Raw genomic sequence first — 21,752 nt, forward strand, 5'->3', positions numbered from 1 at the left:
GCATGGCAGGTGAGTCGAGACCAGGGAGGTTTCCAAAGAGAGCAGGGAATGACAGCACCAGCCATATCAAGATAGAGAACCCCTCCATCCGTGTCCTGTCACCAACCAATGGGACTGTTGTACCCTGCAGCTAAAAAGAACTAGTTCCTAATAGTTGGAGGAGCAACAAACAACCACCAGAAAAGAGAACTTATGGATGTGCATACTTTGGTGTCCAGGGCACTAACCTTGGATGTGGGAGATAAAGACTTGAACTCAAATCCCATGTGAGTGGTCAAATTACAAGATAACATTGTGTGAGTTGTGGGTATGTTTATAAATGTGTGTATTTGCATGTGTGTAGACCATTGCCTAAATGACTGAGCTAGTTTATGTACTTAGAATGGCATTCCATTTTTTTTTTCTCATCTAAGCAGCCATGTTTTAGTTGTTTACAGGTCATATTGGTACATACATCTCCAAGTGTATTCTGTGCCTGAACAGGTACCCCTTTGTGCCTGGATGACTATGTAGATAGGCAGACTGGCAACAAAATGCAAGTAACAGAGCCCTCCTGTCTTTTTCATCCAAAGTGCTCAGTGGCTAAAGTACACACCTGGCTCGTTGAAGGTTCTGGGCCCATGTCATCCAGAGTAGATTTGATCATGGGTCTATTTCAGTTCCTAATTCAGCACTCTAATCACTACACCGCAAGTAAGCCATTAACAACCCCTTCACAGAATCAGAAAATTAGGGTTGGAAGAGACCTTAGGAGGTCATCTAGTCCAAGGTTTTTTCTACCCAGGTTTTATAAACTGCCAATCATGGATATTCCACAATCTCTCTGGGTAGGCTGTTCCAGTGCTTTACTGTCCTCCTAGTGAGAGAGTTTGTCCTAATATCTAACCTAAACTTCCCTTGCTGCAACTTGAGACCATTGCTCCTTGTTCTGGCATCTGCCACTGAGAACAGTCTAGCTCCATCCTCTTTGGAACCACCCTTCAGGGAATTGAAGGCTGCTATTAAATCCCCACTCTTCTCCACACTAAATAAGCCCAGTTCCCGTAGTCTCTCCTCATAAGTCATGTACTCCAGCCACCGAACAATTTTTATTGTTCTCCCTTGGACTCTCTCCAATATGTCCACATTTTTTTCTGTAGTGAGGGGCACAAAACTGGACACAATGCTCCAGATGTGACCTCACTAGTGCCAGAAAGAAGGGAATAATCATTGCCCTCCATCTGCTGACAACACACATACTAATGCAGATCATCATGCTGCTAGCCATCTTCATAACAGGCACACTGTTGGCTCATATTGAACTTATTGTCCACTGTAACTTCCGGGTCCTTTTCTGCAGAGCTGCTGCTTAGCCAGTCAGTCCCCGGTCTGTACCAGTGCGTGGGATTGTTCTGGCCTCAGTGCATTTGTCCTTATTGAATTCCATGAGATTTCTCTTGGTCCAGTCCTCCAATTTGTCTAGGTCCCTCTGAATGCTAGCCCTACCTTCCAACCTATCTACTATCCTCCCAGCTTGGTGTCATCCAGAGATTTGCTCCACTTGATACTGACTGCCAGCTAGACATCACATCATTGATTACTACACTTTCAGCCTTGGAGCCCAGTCAGTTTTCTATCTGCCTTAATTCCTTAACCTGCTTGTGACAATGTAATGGGAGCCTGTATAAAAAACCTTGCTCAAGTCAATGTGTATTATATCCACTGCTCTCCCTGCATCCACAGAATCAGCCATCTCATCATAGTATGCAATCAGGTTGGTCAGGCATGACTTGCCCTTGGTGAATCCATGCTAACTGTTCCTAATCACCTTCTTCTCCTCTAAGTGCTTAGAAGTGGATTCCTTGAGGATCTGCTCCATGATTTTTCCAGGGACTGAGGTGAGGCTGACTGGTCTGTAGTTCCCTGGATCCTCCTTCTTCCCTTTCTTAAAGATGAGCACCGTACTTGCCCTTTTCCAATTGTCCATAAACTTCGCCTGATCTCAGTGAGTTTTCAAAAATAATGTCCGGCAGCTCTGCAATAACATCAGCCAACTCCCTCAGTACTCTTGGATGCTTGAGTCTGGACCCATGTACATGTCCATCTTTTCTAAATAGTCTCTAACCAGTTCTGTCACCACTATTGGCTGCTAGCCACCTCCTCAAACTGTGCTGATCTTGCCTGTGAAGACTGAGGTAAAAAAGACATTGAATATTTCAGCCTTTTCCACATCATCTGTCACTAGGTTGCCTCCCCCATTCAGTAAGGGACCCACACTTCCCTGATTCTCCTCTTGTTATTGACATACTTGTAGAAACCCTTCTTGTTAGTCTTCACATCCCTTGCTAGCTGCAACTCCAGTTGTGCCTTGGCCTTTCTGACTTCATCCCTGCATGTCCGAGCAATACTCTTATACTCACCCCTCTCTATTACTTTATCCAAGTTTCCACTTGTAAGCTTCCTTTTTGTGTTTTAGCTCATTGAAGGGGTCCCAGCTAAGCTAAGCTGGGTTTCTGCCATACTTGCTAGTCTTTCTGCACAATGAGATGGTTCATTCCTGTGCTCTCAGTAAGGTTTCTTTAAAGTACAACCAGCTCTCCTGGACTCCTTTCCTTCTCAGACTGGCCTCCCAGGGGATCCTGCTCTGCAGGCTCTCTAGAGACTCTATAGACACTCTCTACGGTTCTCTGACTGAATTGAAGTCTGCTTTTCTGAAGTTCAGGGTCCTTATTCTGCTTCCTTCCTTTCTTTAGGATCCTAAACTCAATCTTCTCAAGCTTGCTTCTGCCTATGTTGCCATCCATTTCCATGTTCCCCATCAATTCTCCTCTGTATATGAGCAGCAGATAAGAAGGACACAACCCCTAGTTGGACTTACATGTACTGACACCAGGAAGTTGTCCCCACGAGTCTCCAAAACTTCCAGGATTGCCTGTAGGCTGCTGTATTGCCCTCCCAGCAGATGTCAGGGTGATTGAAATCCCCCGTGAGAACCAGAGCCGGTGATCTGGAAACTTCTGCTAGCTATTTTAAGAATGTCTTATCCACCCCATTCTCCTGGTCTGGTGGTTTATAGCGGACACCCACCACAACATCACCCTTGTTGCTCTCCCCTCTGGCCCTAACCCAGACTTTCAACAGGCCTATCTCTGCTTTCATACTGTACATCTGAGTTATCATAAAGCTCTTTTACATAAAGAGCAACTCCTCCTCCTCCTCTTTCCCCCTGCCTGTCCTTCCTGAACAATTTATACCCATCCATGGTGATACTCCGGTCACGCGAACTATTCCACAAAGTCTTTGTTATTCCAATCACATAGTGTCTTCCCCACTTTCTTCAACAAATACATGCTTTAAAACAGCTGCATTGCCTCATTTCTGTGGGGGGTCCATCATTTGAGAGGAGTGACTGAGTAAGGAGAATGTCTTGGCTCTGGTCCTGGACACAGCACAGAGGACACGTGGACAACCCTCATGGTACCAACCTATAAATTGAGAACAGCACTTCCTTACTTCACAGAGGTTTTGCAACTACATAGATGTACAAGGTGCTCAGATGCCAAGGAAACAGGAGCTTTATAAACATGTTTGATATCTGGATGGCTAGATATGAGGCTTCCTAATGGGCCAGATTCGGCAGTGCAAGTTATGCAATATAGCCACCAGCCAAACATCCTGAAAACAATAACTACCATAAAGCCTACTGCTACTCCATGATCTGGAAAGGAAATTCCTTACATACCTTCTCTTCACAAGTCTCTGAGGACTGCTGCTAGATTCATAACATATTGCACCCCTCAACCTCTGCATTCTGCTCTTGCGCACACCTCCTCCATGATGTTTGGGCACTCTGCATATGTTGGAGCCCTAAGGAAGGTTTTGACCTTCCTCTTCATTTTCCTGGCTTACAGGTTTGTAACAAACTTGATTATATTATTGCAAGAGTTTTACACAATGCCAGTGTGTGTGTGTGTGTGTTTGTGTGTGTGTGCCACTACACATGTGCACATATGTGGACTGTGGTTCATACCCTATTCTGCCTCTGTGTTGGTCAGTGAGGATAACAGGCCACAGCCAGGATTTCCAGTACCTGGGACAGTGCCTTTTTTTGCTATTCAAAAATAGCTTTCACATTCTTTTTTTCTAGATAAGGGTTGGCGCTGCAGAATCATTTAGTTAGTGAAGTCAATCATTTGCAAAATGTTGATTTTTGGTTTTGTCTTGTTTTGTTTTGTTTTAATTTAGTGCTCTTACACTTTCTCCAACCTCTCGCCCCTGTTATTCTATATCTTTGATTTGGTTTGTTTATGTGCCTAGAGAGATCTTTTTGGAGGAGGAGAAAAAAAAATCAAAATTTTATTTGTCAATTCCCATTTCAGCAGTAAAAATAGCAAATAGCAATTATAAAAGACATGTACAACCCCAATACATATTTCTGCAAAAAAAATGAAGAAAATTTCAAAAAAAAGGGAAAAATAATTTCGGAAGAGATAGTATATTCAGAGTGTAAGCTCTTTCTCTGTGCTTGTACAGCATCTGGGCTCCAGATCCCTGTCTGGAACTACAAGGCGCACTTGCAATAGTAGTAATAATTGTAAAAATAGTATATATAGGTCCACAATTTTTCTTAATGTGTATAGGCACTGAAGACAATGAGGTAAATATATCTGTGACCGAGAGAAATGGCATGATTATTTTTGGAGCTGGTGTATTCTATTTTAGTTTAAATGTTGATTGCAAAAATATGGCCTTTAACTTGTATTTCAACTGCATCTAAATCCTCAATCCTGAAAAACATTTTAGTATGTGCTAAACCTCAAGCACACAAGAAGTCCTATTCTGTTAATGGAAACTGATTTGTGGGTTTAAAGTTAAGTACCTTGTTGTATCAGGGCCCAAGCATAAAAAACTTCCATCGATTATAATGGATGTAGAGTTAGGCCACAACTAAACACTTCTGCAACTCCAGTACTAAATTTCATTGACCTCAGGAGAGCTAGTCACAATGGTAAGCTGGGAATTAATGTTTGCAAAACTGACCCCTACCACTTATTATTCTTTAGAACATTATAAATTGTGCAAGATACATATAATTATACATTAGAAAACAGCAAACTAAAATTGCAGTACTGGAAGAAAAAGATACTCTGAATTGTCTTAGGTTGTTTCCCTGCCCTCTTGAGCTTCTTAGAAGTATTTTAAAACTGGTAGTGCTGCCTCAAGATACAGCAAAGAGAAAAAAGAAAGCAGTTTCATTTCCTGGCTCCTTTTACCTGAAGTACTGACACAAGCTGAAGTTACTGTGTGTTCCCTACCACTTTGATATAAAATTTCTTCATCTTCTCTATGTAGCAGAGGAAGGAATACCCACACAGGAAGTTCAGGACCAATTATAACAAAAATGAATCATGCTGAGCCCCTGTAGAAACCAGCACATAGTTTTGGTCATGGGAGCATAGGAATTGTCAGATGGGATTAGATCTTCCATTCATGTTGTTAAGAATGCTGTCATCACCAGTGCTCAGCACCAGATGTTTTAGAGGAAGAAACAAGAAACCTACAGTAGGCACACGTGGGATAATCCATTCCCCTCTACTGTATTGGACCCAAATAAAACACTGTGTTCAAGGAAAAGGCCAAAGTCTTCCTCAGTCTAGAGAGCCCATTGGGTAACGTAAGTCACACCAGGCAGCAGCAGCGTCACATCTAACCGCCTTTGACTTCCCAGCATGAAGGACTGTTTGCAGGTAGGTCAGCTGAAGGCAGCTTCCAGTACAAGTCAGGAACAGGGCTTGAAGTTGTGAAATACTAGCAAGAGCTTTTACCTGCTCTGCCAACATGCCTCCTGGCACAGGTATATTGGCAGCTAGTTTTTCAACATTCAGCCTATTCTTCCCTAAATGGTTGCATTGACCAACTTGATGATTTTAAGATCACCCACAGCTAGGAAACAAAATTAGGATGGGTTTCAGAGCCCACTAGGAAAATCATAGGAATTGCATGAACCTGGCAATATACATCCATGTATTTTTTCAGATTCTTACATTCTGTTTCACAAAAAGCAGAGCAAATCCTCAAGATCCAAGTTTTGTTTGACAAATTAGAATGGATATAATATTAGCCTACTAGAACAGTGATTCTCAACCAGGGTACCATGGTGCCATGAAATCATAGTACTATTAGGTGTACAAATGTGATTCACAAGATAAAACCAGCTATTTGAAATAGGAATCCATAGTGTTAAAAATATTCTGATCTTTTGTGATCTTTCTGAGTTTTTTGCAACAGAAAAATACTCTATTATTTGTCCTTAGTTGTAAAAAAAGGGAAATCTGAGAACTGGAATTTCCTGAGGGGTAACCTTCAGTCTAAGGAGCAGTGGGATGGGTCTAACGAGGAGTACCTTGAGTCTATAAAGGTTGAGAACCACTGCACTAGAACTATATTTTGGTCTTGATCTAGCTCCATTTAATCATTGGGGCCCTTTCTGTTGGATTGTATCTTCAGGCAGAGGTGAAAATAGACTGGAGTTGAATGAGGGAAGTCCTAGTCTGACAGTTACAGTAAAACCAGCAGCCCCCTGCTTATAATGTATTATAATAGGAAACAGAGAAGAGGCCACTATTCTAATGCTTTTTCATGTCATCCCAGTGGATGGCTCACTATGCTGATCTTGCCCTGGAAAGAGTTATCCAATGAGCCTTGTCAGATAACTTGCATCTGCCACTGAATACAAGCATGCCCTACTGAATAGCAATGCTGGATATTTGAGCAGGTATTTATAGCCCATGTCCATCTCTCATGTTTTCCTTGCTGCTCAGCCAAGTAACCACTGAAGCAGGCATGCATCATTCAGAAAAATCACAAGGGAAAATAGAGATGTGCATGTTGTAGCTGCAGGCTGCCCATTTGAAAAAAATGGATGCTAAAACTCCTCAGTCTTGATTATCAGAGAACTTGTCACTTCCCCAAGGCAGGCAAGAGATGTGTTCACTCCCAGTCCTGGCACCCCCTTTTACTTCTGTCCTTGTGCTCATCTTACTCCTACACTTGTTTGTATGCCAGAGGCTGAGGGAAGAGCTAAAGCAGACTCTACACAAAATGGGGAAGCCCTTTGCATGGGGAAACACTTTCTACCTTTCTGAATGTCCAGTATGACAGAAGGGTCTATAATGTGCGGCCTCATACACACTGAGGGGTTTAGCCCGTTATGCTAAATTCTTCTGTCAGTTGCAGAGGTGTAAATTTGGTGCGACTCCAACAAATTCAAAGGATTTGTACCAAAGAGCATAATCTGCTCTTCTGCATCTTGCTTATATGATGCTAATTACAATAGCATTTACCAGCCTCAAAACTGTTTTATGAGGCCTATTTCACACAGGGTTAATATCTGTAATGTGCCTGGGAATGTGGTCTCACTTAAAAGATGCTCTGTAAAGTCTTGATCTTGCAACATTAGAATTAATGGGAAGGTTTTTTGGTTTTTTTTCCCTGTTGACATGATTGGGATCAGAATCAAGCTCTAATTACAGAGCATTCAAATGCTTTCCTCCCTCTTCCACAAAACCAACCATTCTTGAAGCCTGCTGAGCAAATACATATTTCTTCTATGCAAAACTCAAGATGCTGGGAGAAAATTATTTTCGTTTCACCTTTTTTGTGAGACAGGAGAAATAATTTGGAAGGTTCTGATTTGTATTTGAATATGTTCGCACTGCTGCACACTCCTTCTATGCTGCTTCTTTCACTTAAATGGAAGAAAGATGGAATGAAATAAGTAGGCTTTCCCACTCCACTAATTTCCTTTTCCAGCACCCTCTCTGCATACTTCTGAAGTATTATGGAGTCAAAACTATGATTTCTCAAGACCAAGTACAATATTTTCAGAACTATTTACCCAACACCTTCCAGGATTGCCAGTAGGTGATATACTACCCCATCTAGGGCAACAATTTCATTTACAAGCAGCTAGAAGAGCTTGGTCCCAATTCAAAATTTAAATAGAGACCTGAACACTGGACTTAATCTGTTAAACTCTCCCAAATAATCAGAACTCAGCCATTTATTTTGGTACCTCAGTGGAAGCACTGTCAGTGTTTGACAGGTCCCTGTTAGAAGGTCAGTGCAAATCAGATTCCATGAGTATCCAAAAATGACAGATTTAGAACCCCTGCACAGATTTAGAAGGCACTTATGGAATTGCCTTTACCAAAAAAGAAATGTGGATTAAATAGGGGAGATTAAGCTTGGGCAAGATGAAAAAGGAAGAAAAACAAGGAAAAAAGGGGGAAATCGCCTAGTGTGTGTTAGACCCCAACTCCATGTGGTGCCCAACGACTAGGGAGACAATGATCCAATTGTTCATGGATCCTGGTACTCATTTGCCAGAGCAAGTAGGGAGCAAACACCAGCAGACATTGCTCACAACAGCTTTATTCAGAATGGAAACAGTTTTGGACAAAGGTCCCAAAAAAACAACAAACCAGGGACCTGCAGTGAACAACAGTTCTTTTAACATTTTATACACCTTGGTTCATGCTCATTATCACTTATTCCACCCTCACTCCTCCTTTGTTCCACCCATCTCTCCTCCTCTTTTAAGCTCCACCTCTGTTTACTGTTTGTTTAATTAGCATATGCATTTCACTCATTTACATGTCTTTTTGCTATGCGCGCATGTCTAAGACCTTGACTTCTCCTCTTTGGTCAATGGGCAGACTTTGACCAAAACCTGGAAGCTTCTGGAGGCTTCTTCACCAATCACCATTCACATTTTTGCATATGTTCATCTTGGATCCTGTTACCAGTTACGTGTTGTTTTTCACATTCCAGTCTGTTTTTCATTCCCATGTTGTACCATCTTCCACATTCCTAAAGCTTCACCTCATTCACAACACATAGACTTACAAAGACTCACTTGCTGCTTTTTCTCAGAAATGGTTGACACAGTTAAGATGGTTACTTAGCATAAGCAAATGGCTGGCTTAGCATAAGCATTCATAATCAAAATCTGCTTTACCTCCTAACAATACATATTTTACAACACTACAATATTGTTAAAACCACTTGCCTAAGCATTTTGCAATATTACTTTTAATACATCATTCTGCTTACCCATGTACTAAATGACTGCAGTAACGCTGGTTATTGCACAGTAACATCTCTGCTTGACTTCCTGGTGATCCTGACTGCACAGTAGCTAATTATTACTGTGCAGTAGCTTGTTATTACTGTGCAGTAGGGTTGCATCATGGTTTGTGCACTCAACACTACTGTGCTGTAGTAACGAGCTACTGAACAGTAAGCATCTTGTGCAGACATGGCCAAGATGTAGTATTTAAGAAACCTAGATTCTCTACTAATTTCTTAATGTTTAAGGCATAATAAGTCATTTACTTTCTCTGTAAGTCTGCTTCTTCATCCTTTGCCTGTCATGTATTTAGATTGTAATATTTTCAGACAGGAATTGTCTATGAGAATGCACTTGTACAGTGCCAAATGCAAGGGGACCTTGATCTCAATGGGGACCTCTGGGTGCCAATGTAATAAAAATAATTAGTAATCATGACAAAATTAAGTCTTCAAAGAGTTGTCAGTGGTTTATGCACCAAATTTTGCTGTTAACACAAGTTAATTCAAATGGAGTTTCTGTTTTAAAAATAAATGGCATTTTTAGGAAGCTGGTTTGAGCATAGTTTACTTTCATAATGGCCTGAAGAAAATCAATACTGAAGAAGAAAGCAAGCAAGCTGCCTGCCCAGGAAGTCAGTGTTCCTCTTCAGAGATTGTGTGGCTTGCCTGCTTTCTTGACTGAAAAAAAAGTTTGCTGCTAATGTGGTCTGCCCCTGCACTCAGCCAACACACTGTCCATTGATTCCAGACTTCTGCAATTTTGCTCCTGAAGCAGAAGACACAGTATAAGGTATAAAGGGGCATAACTTTTATGCCCCCCTGCAGACAAAAAGAGCCATAATTGGATTTGAGTGGCAGGGCCCAAATGAGAAACTTGTCTCGAGTTCCTACTATAGTTGTTTCCTATTGGTGGGGGTGGGGACAGGAGGTTGTCTAACACTGAGGTTTTCAACCTTTTTTAACAACTGTACCCCTTCTGCCTCAGAGTTTCAGCTCATGTATCCCTTTATATATTTTTCTTGGTTTTAAGGGGAGGGGCAGATTGAGGCCCCTGTGGTAAGGGAGGGAGGGAGTGGGGTTGGCGCTAGGGCTGGGGCAGGGGTAGGTGCTGCCCAGCCAGGGCGGAAGTGTGGGAGGAGCTACAAAAGTGGTTCATCCAGGAGGTGTGGGAAGGAGGGGGACAGTTTCTGCTGCTGCACACACCCCAATGGAGGTCCAGGGGGCACTTGCCCCCCCAGATCTGTGCGCGGGGTGGAGGCAGCTGCTGCTGCAGGCTGGACTCTGCACCCCGCTGCCCCATGAGCCACGTGACACCATGTTCCTTCTGTGGCTGGGCAGGCAGGTGACAGACAGACACAAAGATGCAGCTACGCACACAGACACACACATACAGACATGCAGACAGACACATGGAGAAGCAGGCACACACAGCAGCAGGTAAGTGTGTGTGGGGGGAACGGACAGGGGGGGGGAGAGGGAAGACATTGCAGAGGCAGATTGAGAATGCGGGCGTGGGGGGAAGGGAGTGTGTCTCTGTGCCCACTCCCAGGAGCAGGGCCATGTGGGGGAGGGCAGAGGTGCCCCTCTGCAGGCTGCATGCACAGTGGCTGGCTAGCTGGGGGACACAGGGCTTGCGAGCTGAGGCAGCTGTGGGGGAGGCGCCATAATGTGTCGCATGAGGCGAGTGGCACCCAGCGTTCTCCTCCCGCGGGTAAGAAACAAAGCATGGGAAGACACCAGGGGGACACTTCTGTCATGCCCCAGGGTGCACCCCATCCTCTCCCACCTGCCCATCTGCACATACCCACTATGTCCTTTCTAAGTACCCCTGGAGGTACGTGTACCCCCAGTTGACAACAGGCCAGTACCCTTTCACTGGAGAGGAAGACTATCACTTTCAAAAGAAACAAGGGATTTATTGTTGGTCTCTTGAGTTTCATTGAGGGAACAGTTCTTACTATAAAACCAAGAGGGGAGGGTGGTTGGAGATCACTTCAGCCACTCTGGGCCAGTGAGCGGGGCCTCAGGAGAGGGGCTGAAGTAAGGCAGTGCTTTGAGGTTGGTTGGTGTGCTGAAAAAAGGAGCAGATGGCCTTAGTTGGAAGCTAGGCTGGAGTAGTTAGATGCAGCAAACAGCTGGGCTTGCTGGGGAGGCCCCGATTAGCCCTGTGATAAAGGAACAGATGGTCAAGGTAAGAGGAATTGCAACCCAGCCCTCGGTGGTTTTGCAAAGCAAATGAGCCCCAGCCATTACATCAAAAGATGGGTTGTGACTCTTAATCAGGCCAGAGGGCATTAACTAGTGTGTTTAGGTGCTGGGACCTGGGAATAATTTATTGTTGCTGGGAAATATTCAGCCCAGAGTAGTCTCCTCCTGGCATTTTACCTCTGACACAAGCTGAAATAGAAGTATTGCTTGAGTGAAGTATATATTCCTGGGGTCTTTTCCTTATTCCTCAAAGGATATTCTGGTCAGTGGCAAAAGTATTGCTTCACATGCTAGTATATGGCCTAAAAAAACAGGATCCTTGCCATGAATCCCAGTCATCTACCACCCATTGAAGGCAAAACAGAGAAGAGGCCTCATAAAAAATAACCTATTGTAAGTGAACTCCTTGGGAATTGATCCCTCCTTTTTATCTTCTGCTGAGAGTTTTGATCTGGTAAAGCCAACTTTGTGGTAACAGTGGCTTCTGTTTGTTTGTGTTTCCTTCAGACCATATGTATAATTAAAGCTGGTGGTGGTGCTGAGCCTCTAATATCCAGTATTGCCAGTAAGTCCCTGCAAAAACTGGGGAGGATAGTTGAGCTAAGCAGCAGCTAGCCATTAAGCAGTGCCATTTCAAACACGTTCCATATACCAGTGGTCAAATTCTGGTCCTAGGGATGCAGCTGTAGCTTATATATAAAAAGAAATTGCCCTGATGTCTCTAGATCAGAGCAAGCAGTATCCACTCATCTTGGGGAGCCATAAATACAACAAGCTGAAAAAATGTAGATTTTTGAGGTTGAGGAACAAGGACATTGAAGAGATGGGTTCAATTCCTAATTCTTACATAAACATCCTGTGTCATCTTTGTCCAGCTACAAAGTCCAGGTTCCAAAGTGCTCTTTCACCGCAGCTGTTGTATTCAGGTGAAATCGGCAACACTGAAGCCAGTAGTAACTTTTCCATTGAGTTAAATGGCACCAATATTCAGTTTCCCTCCTGCAAAGGAGTAATAGTTCCTCCCTTTCCTCCCCTATACCATTAACTGTCTTTCTTATTAAGATTGTAAAATAAGATCTGTGGGGGTAGGTACTGCCTCTTACTGTGTGGATACACAGAACCCAGCACCATGGAGCCTTGGTCCTCAGATGGGGCCTGTAAATGCAACTTCATTACAAATGGTCATAATAGCAAGATTGTTGAAAATGGTAGCTTTTAGTCAAAACTGGCTGAACTGCTGCTATAGAAAAAATTGTCCTGAATTCTTTCAGGTGAGCAAATCTGTTAGCTAATTGGAACAAGGCTGATGCTACAACAAAACAGCCAGGAAATACTTCTTTTCAATTGCAGCCATGTAGAGCTTTTCATTGGCAATGTTAATGGATGTTAGATCCGGGTGCAAATTGACTGAAGGGCTGGTGTGCCCCTGATTACCACCATTCAGCTGAAATGGTTTGTCACCTGGGAAGCAGCCTGAAGACCAGGAAGTTTCTCTTCATGGCTAGCTCATATTCATCTCCCTCCTAGCAAATGACTTTAAGCAAGGAGATGAAGTTATCTTGTTCTTTGTTAGAAATCTGCTTTCTTCCCACCTGTCAGTAAGCTGTTATGGTCCTTTCTGGTGCTAATTAACAGAAGCCTTTCTCTTTCAAAAAGAGGACCATGATAGACTTTATTATTATAGGGTTGAAGTGTTGTAGCTGTGATGGTTTAGGAAATGTATAAGACGCAAGAGCTGTTTTGTAATATCTTTTATTGGATTATCTGTATAGTTGGGAGAGATGGTGGACAAGCTTTTGGACACAAACTGACTTGAAGAGCTGTGTGTGTCAGAAAGCTTTTCCAGCATCTCCCCTCAGCTATACAAGATCACATCTCTCACTTGACTACTGCTTCCTTGACTGTAGCACAGAGAGATGATTTTAGCCACCCATGGAAGTGACTTGAATATCATCATATTCCTTGCACTTTTGCGCAATGCACAAAATAACTGGACCTCGTTCTCTGTGCCACTATACTAGTGGGGAAACTCCTTGTTTTTTAGTGGGACTATATTTCTTTTTTATAATTAGTCTTCCTTTATTAGTCATCTCAGGTAAATTCTAGCCTATTAAATACCCTTTTGCAAAAGTAGGGTTCAGGCTGATCAGCCTGGTCACCTACAATATAAGGCACAATGGGAACCAGTTACAACGTTATTACACATATATGGTGCAGTCACGTTGTACCCCATTTTCTGTTTTATCGCATCATTAATTGCGTGAATGTGTGGCTGGGATACTAGATAAGATGCAATCAATTGGTCAAGCACATCTTAAGTGTACCACTTTCCAGGTTCAGATTTCACCTCTCCTGTTTCAGATGGATTAGGCTTGGCAGTATTAATTTTTTATTTTTTAATAATTTTGATGGATAATATCAATTTTTAAAGCATTCATTTCATTTTTTTCAATTTACATTTTCAGGATTGCATGAAATTAGGAGTGTGGAGGGCAGACAATTTATTCATGACATTATAGTATTATTATAGTGCAGTTTAACTGGCTGCCATGACAAACATAGGTACTGTAGGACTGCCACCAGTTAAGCAACAGAGCTACCATCTGTTCCCGTTTCGCTTGCCCATACCTCTCTCATCCACTTTGTCACTTCCTCTTCCACTGTTTCCAGTCCCCTGTGGTTTCTGGGAGTTGCAGTCCAAACTACAGTCAGCATGATTGTGCAGGACTGCTCCCCCTGTCATCAGTCATCACACACTCCATCAGCCATCATTTTTTCTTATGTCCCCTTGTTATAAATTTCAGTTATTACTGATGGAATATTTTTTCGTCGGTCTGTGAATGTGAGGTAAAATTGACGTTTATCAATCAATGCTTCCTGAAAAAAATTGAATCCTACCAACCCTGCTCATGATGAATATTACATTTATTTGGCTTTAGTTCCACTGACCTCATGGAGATGACTCTTCACGCAATTCACACTTTACCATGAAGAAGAATGTCAACATCTAGCCAATAGTACCTATAGACTGGTTTTCAAAGGGACCCTATACCCAACAGCTCCCATTCAGATAACTCTAGAGAAGTGAGCACTTTTGCAAATCTGGTCCTAGGCATGGATTAAAAAAAAAAAATGTGTAGAGTCATTGAGGGCCATTTCCTCCTAGTTCTCCGAAGCTGGAGAAACAAAGAAACTGAATTAAATGCATTTGCTGGAGAAATAATTTCACATGGGGTGACCGGGCCAAGAGCTATTTATTATCCTGTTTGGGCTTTGCAGAAAAATGTGTAGTATGGATAACAGGTAAATTTCTGAGCTTTTTGGGGCTGTGTGTTCTTTATCAGGAGTGATTGGAACAGCAGAAACCAAGAACATAAACAGCAAGTCCAGGGAATCTGGTTGCCTTTTGTGCAGAGGCATGGAGCTGTTAGAATCCCCTTTCTAATAGTGATGAAAAGAGAGAGAAAGAGAACTCCATCAGAATTATCAGCCTCTGGAGGGTGCTTCCAAACATAATGTATTTGGCAGTCTTTGTATAAAGAATAATAATAAAAAAAAGAAAAAGCCCAAGATATAAAAGCTGTTCAGATCCACTTGCTTGCATGCAGTAATAGAGAAAGTATTAAAATTGAATTATAATGGCTTTTCAAACTCCTCTCATTTTTCTTTTTCATTATTTTAAAAATTGTATTAAGGAAAAATTTTACATTTCAAAACAGGGAACTGCTAAAACCAAAGGGTGTTTTTACATCTGCTCTGATGGTGGGATGGGCTGTTAATTAAAGTGGCTCTCAGAGCTGTTCTAATTCAAGTGTCGGGAGAGTCTTGTGTATCAGCATTCTTGGGCTTCAAAATGGCGGCGGGGGTGTTATAGCGAAAGCTCATTGAATGAGCTTTAATTAAAGCAATCCTGCAGCCATTTTGAAGAGTGGGGATGCTAGTACACAAGATGCAGAAGCTAGCTGGAGCACAGTAATTACCACGCTCCAGCAGACTTGATTAATCGAGCCTGCTCTGATGCACTATAATTACAGCCTCTGCACTTGTGTACAGACACCCAAAGAGGTTAAAATCTTCTATATGGACCAAGGCAAATAGGTTCTTTATCAAGTGCTAGAAGGCTAGAAGGCTTTGGGGTGTTTTGGGGCTAGAAGGCTTTGGGGTGTTTTTGTTCACGGCCTGGTCTTATCACTCTCACCCATGTTGACTAGGGCTCAGTAGTTCTGAGGGGATGGGTAGCAGTGGGTGGAGAGTAAGGGGCTGCCCACTAAAGATATGATATCAAAATCTAGCTCTAACTCTATTCTGTTCTGCTCACGTCTCAATTTGACCTTTCCCTGGTTTGACTATGCATTTGCAAGCCATGCTTTGGCTGAGAGGAATATACATAAATACATTTGTGTGAGCCAGGGGTGTAGACTGTACCCCAGGGGCCTGGTAACTAGGTCACCTATGTGGGTGTGAAAAAAAATGGGTTCTAGTCTTGCTGTACATGAGAACTTTGGGAACCAATTCATCTCCTACTGTTTGTGAATTCAGAAGATTATATATATTATTATGGGCACTCTACGTGCCTAAATTCAGCCTAATGAGCTATGACCTGAGTTTTGCTCTCCAATTCCTTTCATAACAAAATAGCACATGGAAAAGCATGCACAGCTCCTGTCATATTGCTTGTGTTCATTTTATATTGCTTGTGTCCATTGGATGCAGCACGGACTTCAGCTTCCAAAGATAGCTGCTCAACAGAGATTTAGCTGGCTAGTTTTGTGCCCTGGCAGCAGTGGCACACAGTGCTGGAGCAGCAGCTGGAGGTTCATGGCTGCTCAGAGAGACATCACCTCATTTTTTAACCATCAACCCATATGCCATGCAGCCATTTAGACTAAATACAGACAGTCAAAAAGCCCAAGGCTGAATCAATTCAATCTTTGCAGGTTACGCTAAGCTACATAGATTGAACAGATAAGCAAGTGAACAGACATTCACTTTTGGTTCCGGAAGTGCAGCCACATGCCTGCAGTGGCTCAGGCCAGAAGCTGGGAGGCAATAGAGAACGCTTCCCTGCTCAGCTGGAGCAGACAGCCTTGGACAAGGCTAGTCTACCCACCATGCAAGAGGTGGGTGGTAGAGGGGGGGCTGCGTGGGACGTGCAAATCATTGTGTGATGCTGGGGGACTGTGAGGTTACTTGAATTTGGAGGGGATCTGGGACAGAAGTTCAATAAATTGATTTTACCTAAGTAAGTCAAGTTTGATACTGCATCTATCCAGGTTCATCTTAAAACAGTTTTGGCCATTTTGGAAATGGTTTATGTGCACTGAACTTCTGTTGTGTTACAGATCTGAACCAGTTTCTGATCACTTACATCGGTTTATATGTAATTGTTATCCCTAGCCTTAAACACTGGATTTCAGCAGCAAAAAAGAAAGAGTCAGCATCTCCCCCTGCAACAATGAAGCACTGGCTGCTGCTCCTGCACTGGGCACTGCTGTTGCTTCTCTGCCGTCCCTGCTTCCTGAGGTGGAACCACTGCAGGGATAGTGGAAGGGTGCAGCAGGATGAGGTACTGCCCTAGCTCTATTCAGCAACCCCCTTTATGGCAGCACCTAGGGTTCATGCCCTGTCTGTCCACCCATTGTACTGCTGCCAAGTGCCTCTCCTGAGCACTACATGTCGTGTGGGTTGTGAAAAAGTGTGGTGCCTCCATCACCTTGCCCTGCCTGTCAATCTGGCAGGATGTTATTTTGCCTGCTGGCTTCTGCCATGGTTGGTTATGTCACTGCACAGCCTTTTCAAACCACCAGGTCATGTCCTGCACTGTCCTTGCTTACAACCTGACTGCTCTGCTTAGGTAGAACATAGGTCCAGAGAAGCCTGTGTGGCACACTTATGGGTATCTACAGACTGCCAGTGCTGCAGAGATCTTGTGCTCACAGGTGCACTTACACATTCCATTAAGGCTACATGATAAACTCATGCAGTTCATGGTGGAGTCAGATGCTCCAGGGCACATCTGCCTGTGTGCCCAGAACCATAGCAGTTTGAGCTAGGGTGGAGTATACCTAGATTGGCAGGGGGACCTAGGAGGATTAGCCCCAAGCTCCAGGTGGTGGTATCAGGTGGCAGAGGGGCTGACTGGGGCACAAGGGTGCTAAAGTGCAGGACTAGCTGGCAGACAGCCCCCTGTACTTTAGCACCCTTATGCCCCATACAGCTCCTGTCACCATCTACATGTGCATTTCAGTGCATGCATTTACTCCACTGTAGGATAGTTCTGTCCCCAACTGTACTATTTTATGGCGGAGTTAATAAATTCACTGTGCCCTAATACCAGCGCATGTGTAGACAGTGATATTTTATTGAGCTAATTAGTCAACCCCACAGTAAAGTGCACATGTAGATGCATCCACAGGGTGTTTCACTGCCTCTTCCAGAGAAGCCATGAAGCAAAGGCAGCATCATTTGCAAAACCTGCCTGAGAGGCAGGGCAGTCAGGCCATGCCAAGATTCAAACTGCAGTGACTAGATTACTCTCCATCCCTTGCTAGTCAGTTCAGATATGTCTGCATTGCATTACAATCACTGCTTTGAGATCCTGAGAACAATGATGGAGCAGGAGCGGCATTGTTTCAGAAGTCTGTCTCTGAGTTACCAGCCTCCTGCACCCATTTCTGGTGGGCATGCTACCTGGGTGCCTGAAAGCACAACCTTGCCTTTATTAAGGCAGTAATAGCTGACTTGAGGAACTACAGAAGAGGAGGACTGAATCTGTCCCACATGCTGATACTTACTGGGAAAGGAGAAGCTGTTCCTACTTACAAATCAGACCTCTGCTTTTTTAAAATAGTCTCTTTCCTTTCTTTGGCACAAGTTTCCTCCGGCTGGCTCTGTTTGTGTTAATATTTACTTAATACCAATCTGCCCCAAGTGTGTGAATGTGAATCAGTATGGCTGTTGAACTGAATGAGTGGTACAGGGTCTAATAAAAAGCAAATACAATGCCACATTGTGTTTCCCAGACATGTCATCGAAGTCATTAGGAGTCTGTGAAACAATCTATGGAAATTTCTATTACCGCCTTTATTTATTCTCCAAGATTTCCAGGGGTCTAATTTCCACTGCCTTCAAAGCTGGCAGCTAATGCAAATAGCAAGGAGAAATCCCTCAGTGCAGAGTATTTTGTCTGTTGCCTGGAAAAAAAAAAAGTGTATCTGGACTGGGGATTCAGGGTGAAGGGGGCTGGCATTTTTTGCTTGCAAATTCAAGGCAAATTAATTTCAGGTGGCACATTTTTTTTACATTCTAAGTTGTTTACTTTATCTTGAAAAGAAGCATTAATTGAAACAGGCAGGTGGGTCTCATAAGACAAGGTTATCTTTATTTCAGGAATCATTGTTTTGAGCAGAAGAAAAGCCCTTTTCTGATGTGCTTCTGCTTTTCCTGGTAATGTGAAGCTTTTCAATGAGAATTAACCCTATGAAACTGCTAAGCCCCCTATATCAATTCAAGCAGTCAAATAAAAGTCTAGACAGCTCAATGGCAAATGGGGACATATCTGTTATTCCATTGTTTTCCATCAGGATTATTAAAAGTATAAGAAACTTATACACAAAGCGCTTTCACATCTCAACTGCATTTTAATGAGCTGCTTATGCTAAGCAGGCTGCTGCCATTATTGTGCTGTTACAGAGGGTAATCAGGAAGCACGCGTCTACAAAACTGATAAACAGGTGAATCTGCTTCGAACCTAGAGCAATTTTCATGTCCTGATGCAAAATATTTCACATCATTTGCATATCAATATACTTATGAGCTCTGAGATATTCCTATTGACGTGCCTAGAGAGATAAGAGTGAAAAAGAAGCTGGGAATGTTGAAAGAAAGCTTTGAGATTCCATTCAAGTTCTGCTATGTGGGCTGAGCAGGGTGGAATTAGGTGGGACTGGGAACTTTTAAATATTTCAAGCTGAGGGAAAACTACTGGAGCATCCATGTAAAGTCCTGGCAATTAGCCAGCTCTGTTCCCCAAGGCAGCTATGGAACAAGGAAGCAAGTAATACAATGACTTCCTGAGAACCAGTGCAGAGGAATTAGTAAACCTGCTAATTCTTTATAGCTCAGGTTTTCAAAGGATCCTGAGAGGGCTCTAAAACTAAGGCCCTGTCTATATGTTAACTTAAGACGTGATTAATTGGTTAATCACATCTTAAGTGTGTCACCCAGCCACACATTCAGTCAGTTAATGGCGTAATAAGAGGAGGAGTAAGCCATGCTGTTTTTCCACAAAATTCATGTAAAAACTTTGTGGCTCCTTTCTATCATGCCATTCACTGAATGTGTGGCTAAGAGCCCCTGTGGCTGGGAGCCCTATAAGCTGATTGGGGCTCCCAGCTGGGGGCTCATGTGCACACTAGAGCCTGGGAGCTCCCAGCTGACACACACTGCCAGCTGTGGGGACACATGCTTCCTGCAGTGGGGAGCCCCATCAACTAACACAGACTCCCAGATGCAGAAGCATATGGTGTACCCCAGCAGCTGGGAGCCCCATCAACTGTCAGGGCTCTCAGCTGCAGGAACTCGCTGCTTGTCAGTGCAGCGGGGACTCATGATGTAGGGCAGTAAGGCATGATGGGATCTGATTCACAGCCTTGCCTCCTGCCATGCAAAAAAATAATGTAAAGCTTCCTATACTTTGAAAATTATATTTCTTAAAAAAAATAAAAGCAACATTTTTTTCCCCAGTTTTGGTGACTTTTCAGCCGCAAGTGTTTCACATTTCTGGCAATTTTGGGCCAGGTTGGCAGTTTCTAGATTTCCCCCCCCAAAGAAAAGTCTAAATTATCTTGTAAAAGTTTGGCTGAAAGTAAATAAGTTTTTATTTTCATTTTCTACAGGAAGCACATCCCTTCATGTGATAGATTTGACCTCAAGCTAAAGCTGCATGCTAGGTTGGAAAAGGACTAACAAAAATAAAGAGCTCAAGCTGAGTATTACCATTTCTACACACAGGCTTTGATCCAGGAGAGGATCACTACTTAGGAAAACATGCTAAATACCCACATGCATCCCGACTGAATTCGTTGGGCCTTAAGCACATGATGAAAGGCATGACGAAACTTGCTTTCCCAAGTTGGTGTCCAACAGAATTCCAACTGTTCAGAAGCATCATCCTGAAAAAAGCCTACTTTCAGTGATCAAATGAAACAAGAAACTGTAAAACTAAAACTTGCATTAAAAATTGCTCCAATTGTAATTTTACTGTGTGTTGTGCTCAGTGAACTTGTGGAAGAGTCTCTACTACCACCAGACATATCCCTTGTACACCTTTCTGTTGGAGGGGTCTTGATCCATGATTGAACTTCTAAATACAGTTGTGGGGGCAGGGTTTATGTTTGTATTGTGCTGTGTCCAATGACACACAGAAAAAGACAGACCAAAGCTTCATGCAGTGGGTGGATTTAAGAACTCTACACTGGGATTGCAGTATAGGGGGAATAACTGTGATCCCATGCATATCTAGTGATTGTTTTCTAATATCTTAAGTGAATAGTGGATTAGGCCCCAAAACTGGCATTTTCAGAATATTCTAAAGGGATTGGATGTCCTGTTCCTACTGAAGTGTCTTGACACTTGTATGTCTAGCTCCTTCAGGCTACTTTGAAAACTTCAGCCAACATCTGTAGCCACCTTACACCTTGATGTTATTATAGTCCTTATAATTTTAATTTGACACATTAGTGCCGATGTTGAGTGGCTTTTCATTTTTAATTTTTTCTTCACACTCCAAATGTTCCCATTTCCTGAAGCATTTTGCTATCAAATCAGCACAACTCTTGAAAGATAATTAATATCCTGTGAACAGCAGTAATGTTGTTTGAGACAACAGGATTGACTCTCTCGTCTTTTTGGGATTAATGAAAAGGGAGTGTGCTATAGAAGATTGACAAAATCTTAGCCTTTTTAATTACAGTTGATAAAAATTGTTCCATTTAAAAATTTTAGGCTATTTAGCAACCCAGGGTGCTAAGAGGTGAATGCCAAAGGCTCAAGGTCCTGACAGAAAATACCTATATGGCACTCTACTGACACTGCTCTGTTGTTAACCTGCCCTCTTACACCAAGATCAGGATTGTACCAAGCAGATGTTAAGTACCTTGCCAGTCAGTTTTCTGGTGGAGAAATCAGTGACAGATTTCAAGCCCCAGCTGAGTGTAAGTTTGTGTACATGTACGTGTGTCTGTCTGTAGAAGTAAGCCCCTGAGCAGGCCATCTACCATGTGGATTAAACCCGGGAATGCTAGATTTTGAAAGCATGACACCTGAACTACAGAGATGGTTCTGTTAGCCAAAGCTCCAGCAATCTTATTAACCTGGATATGTAACCTAGCCACAATTTTATAGAGGAACAAAGTGCCAGTTGAGGTATGTGT

The 21,752-nt window shown here is 42.9% G+C and overlaps 1 protein-coding gene across 7 annotated transcripts in view; it reads left to right on the top strand.

Annotated features, from left to right (window-relative positions):
- The window catches only part of EPHA5 (EPH receptor A5), a 386,478-nt gene that overhangs the window by 351,114 nt on the left and 13,612 nt on the right, over nucleotides 1-21,752 (top strand). For 5 of the 7 annotated variants that reach the window (XM_025215906.1, XM_025215918.1, XM_025215908.1 and 2 more), the window contains 2 exons: nucleotides 16,717-16,885; nucleotides 20,217-20,558. The exons of 1 other annotated variant lie outside the window; for it this stretch is intronic. In XM_025215906.1, the coding sequence (XP_025071691.1) occupies nucleotides 16,717-16,885; nucleotides 20,217-20,237 (190 nt within the window). In that variant the 3' untranslated portion in view covers nucleotides 20,238-20,558. Of the gene's footprint in view, nucleotides 1-16,716; nucleotides 16,886-20,216; nucleotides 20,559-21,752 lie in introns of those variants that run through there. One more of the 7 variants, XM_025215913.1, reaches the window with a different exon arrangement.

Source organism: Alligator sinensis, unplaced genomic scaffold (genome assembly GCF_000455745.1).
Source record: "Alligator sinensis unplaced genomic scaffold, ASM45574v1 scaffold320_2, whole genome shotgun sequence".
NCBI lineage: Eukaryota > Metazoa > Chordata > Crocodylia > Alligatoridae > Alligator > Alligator sinensis.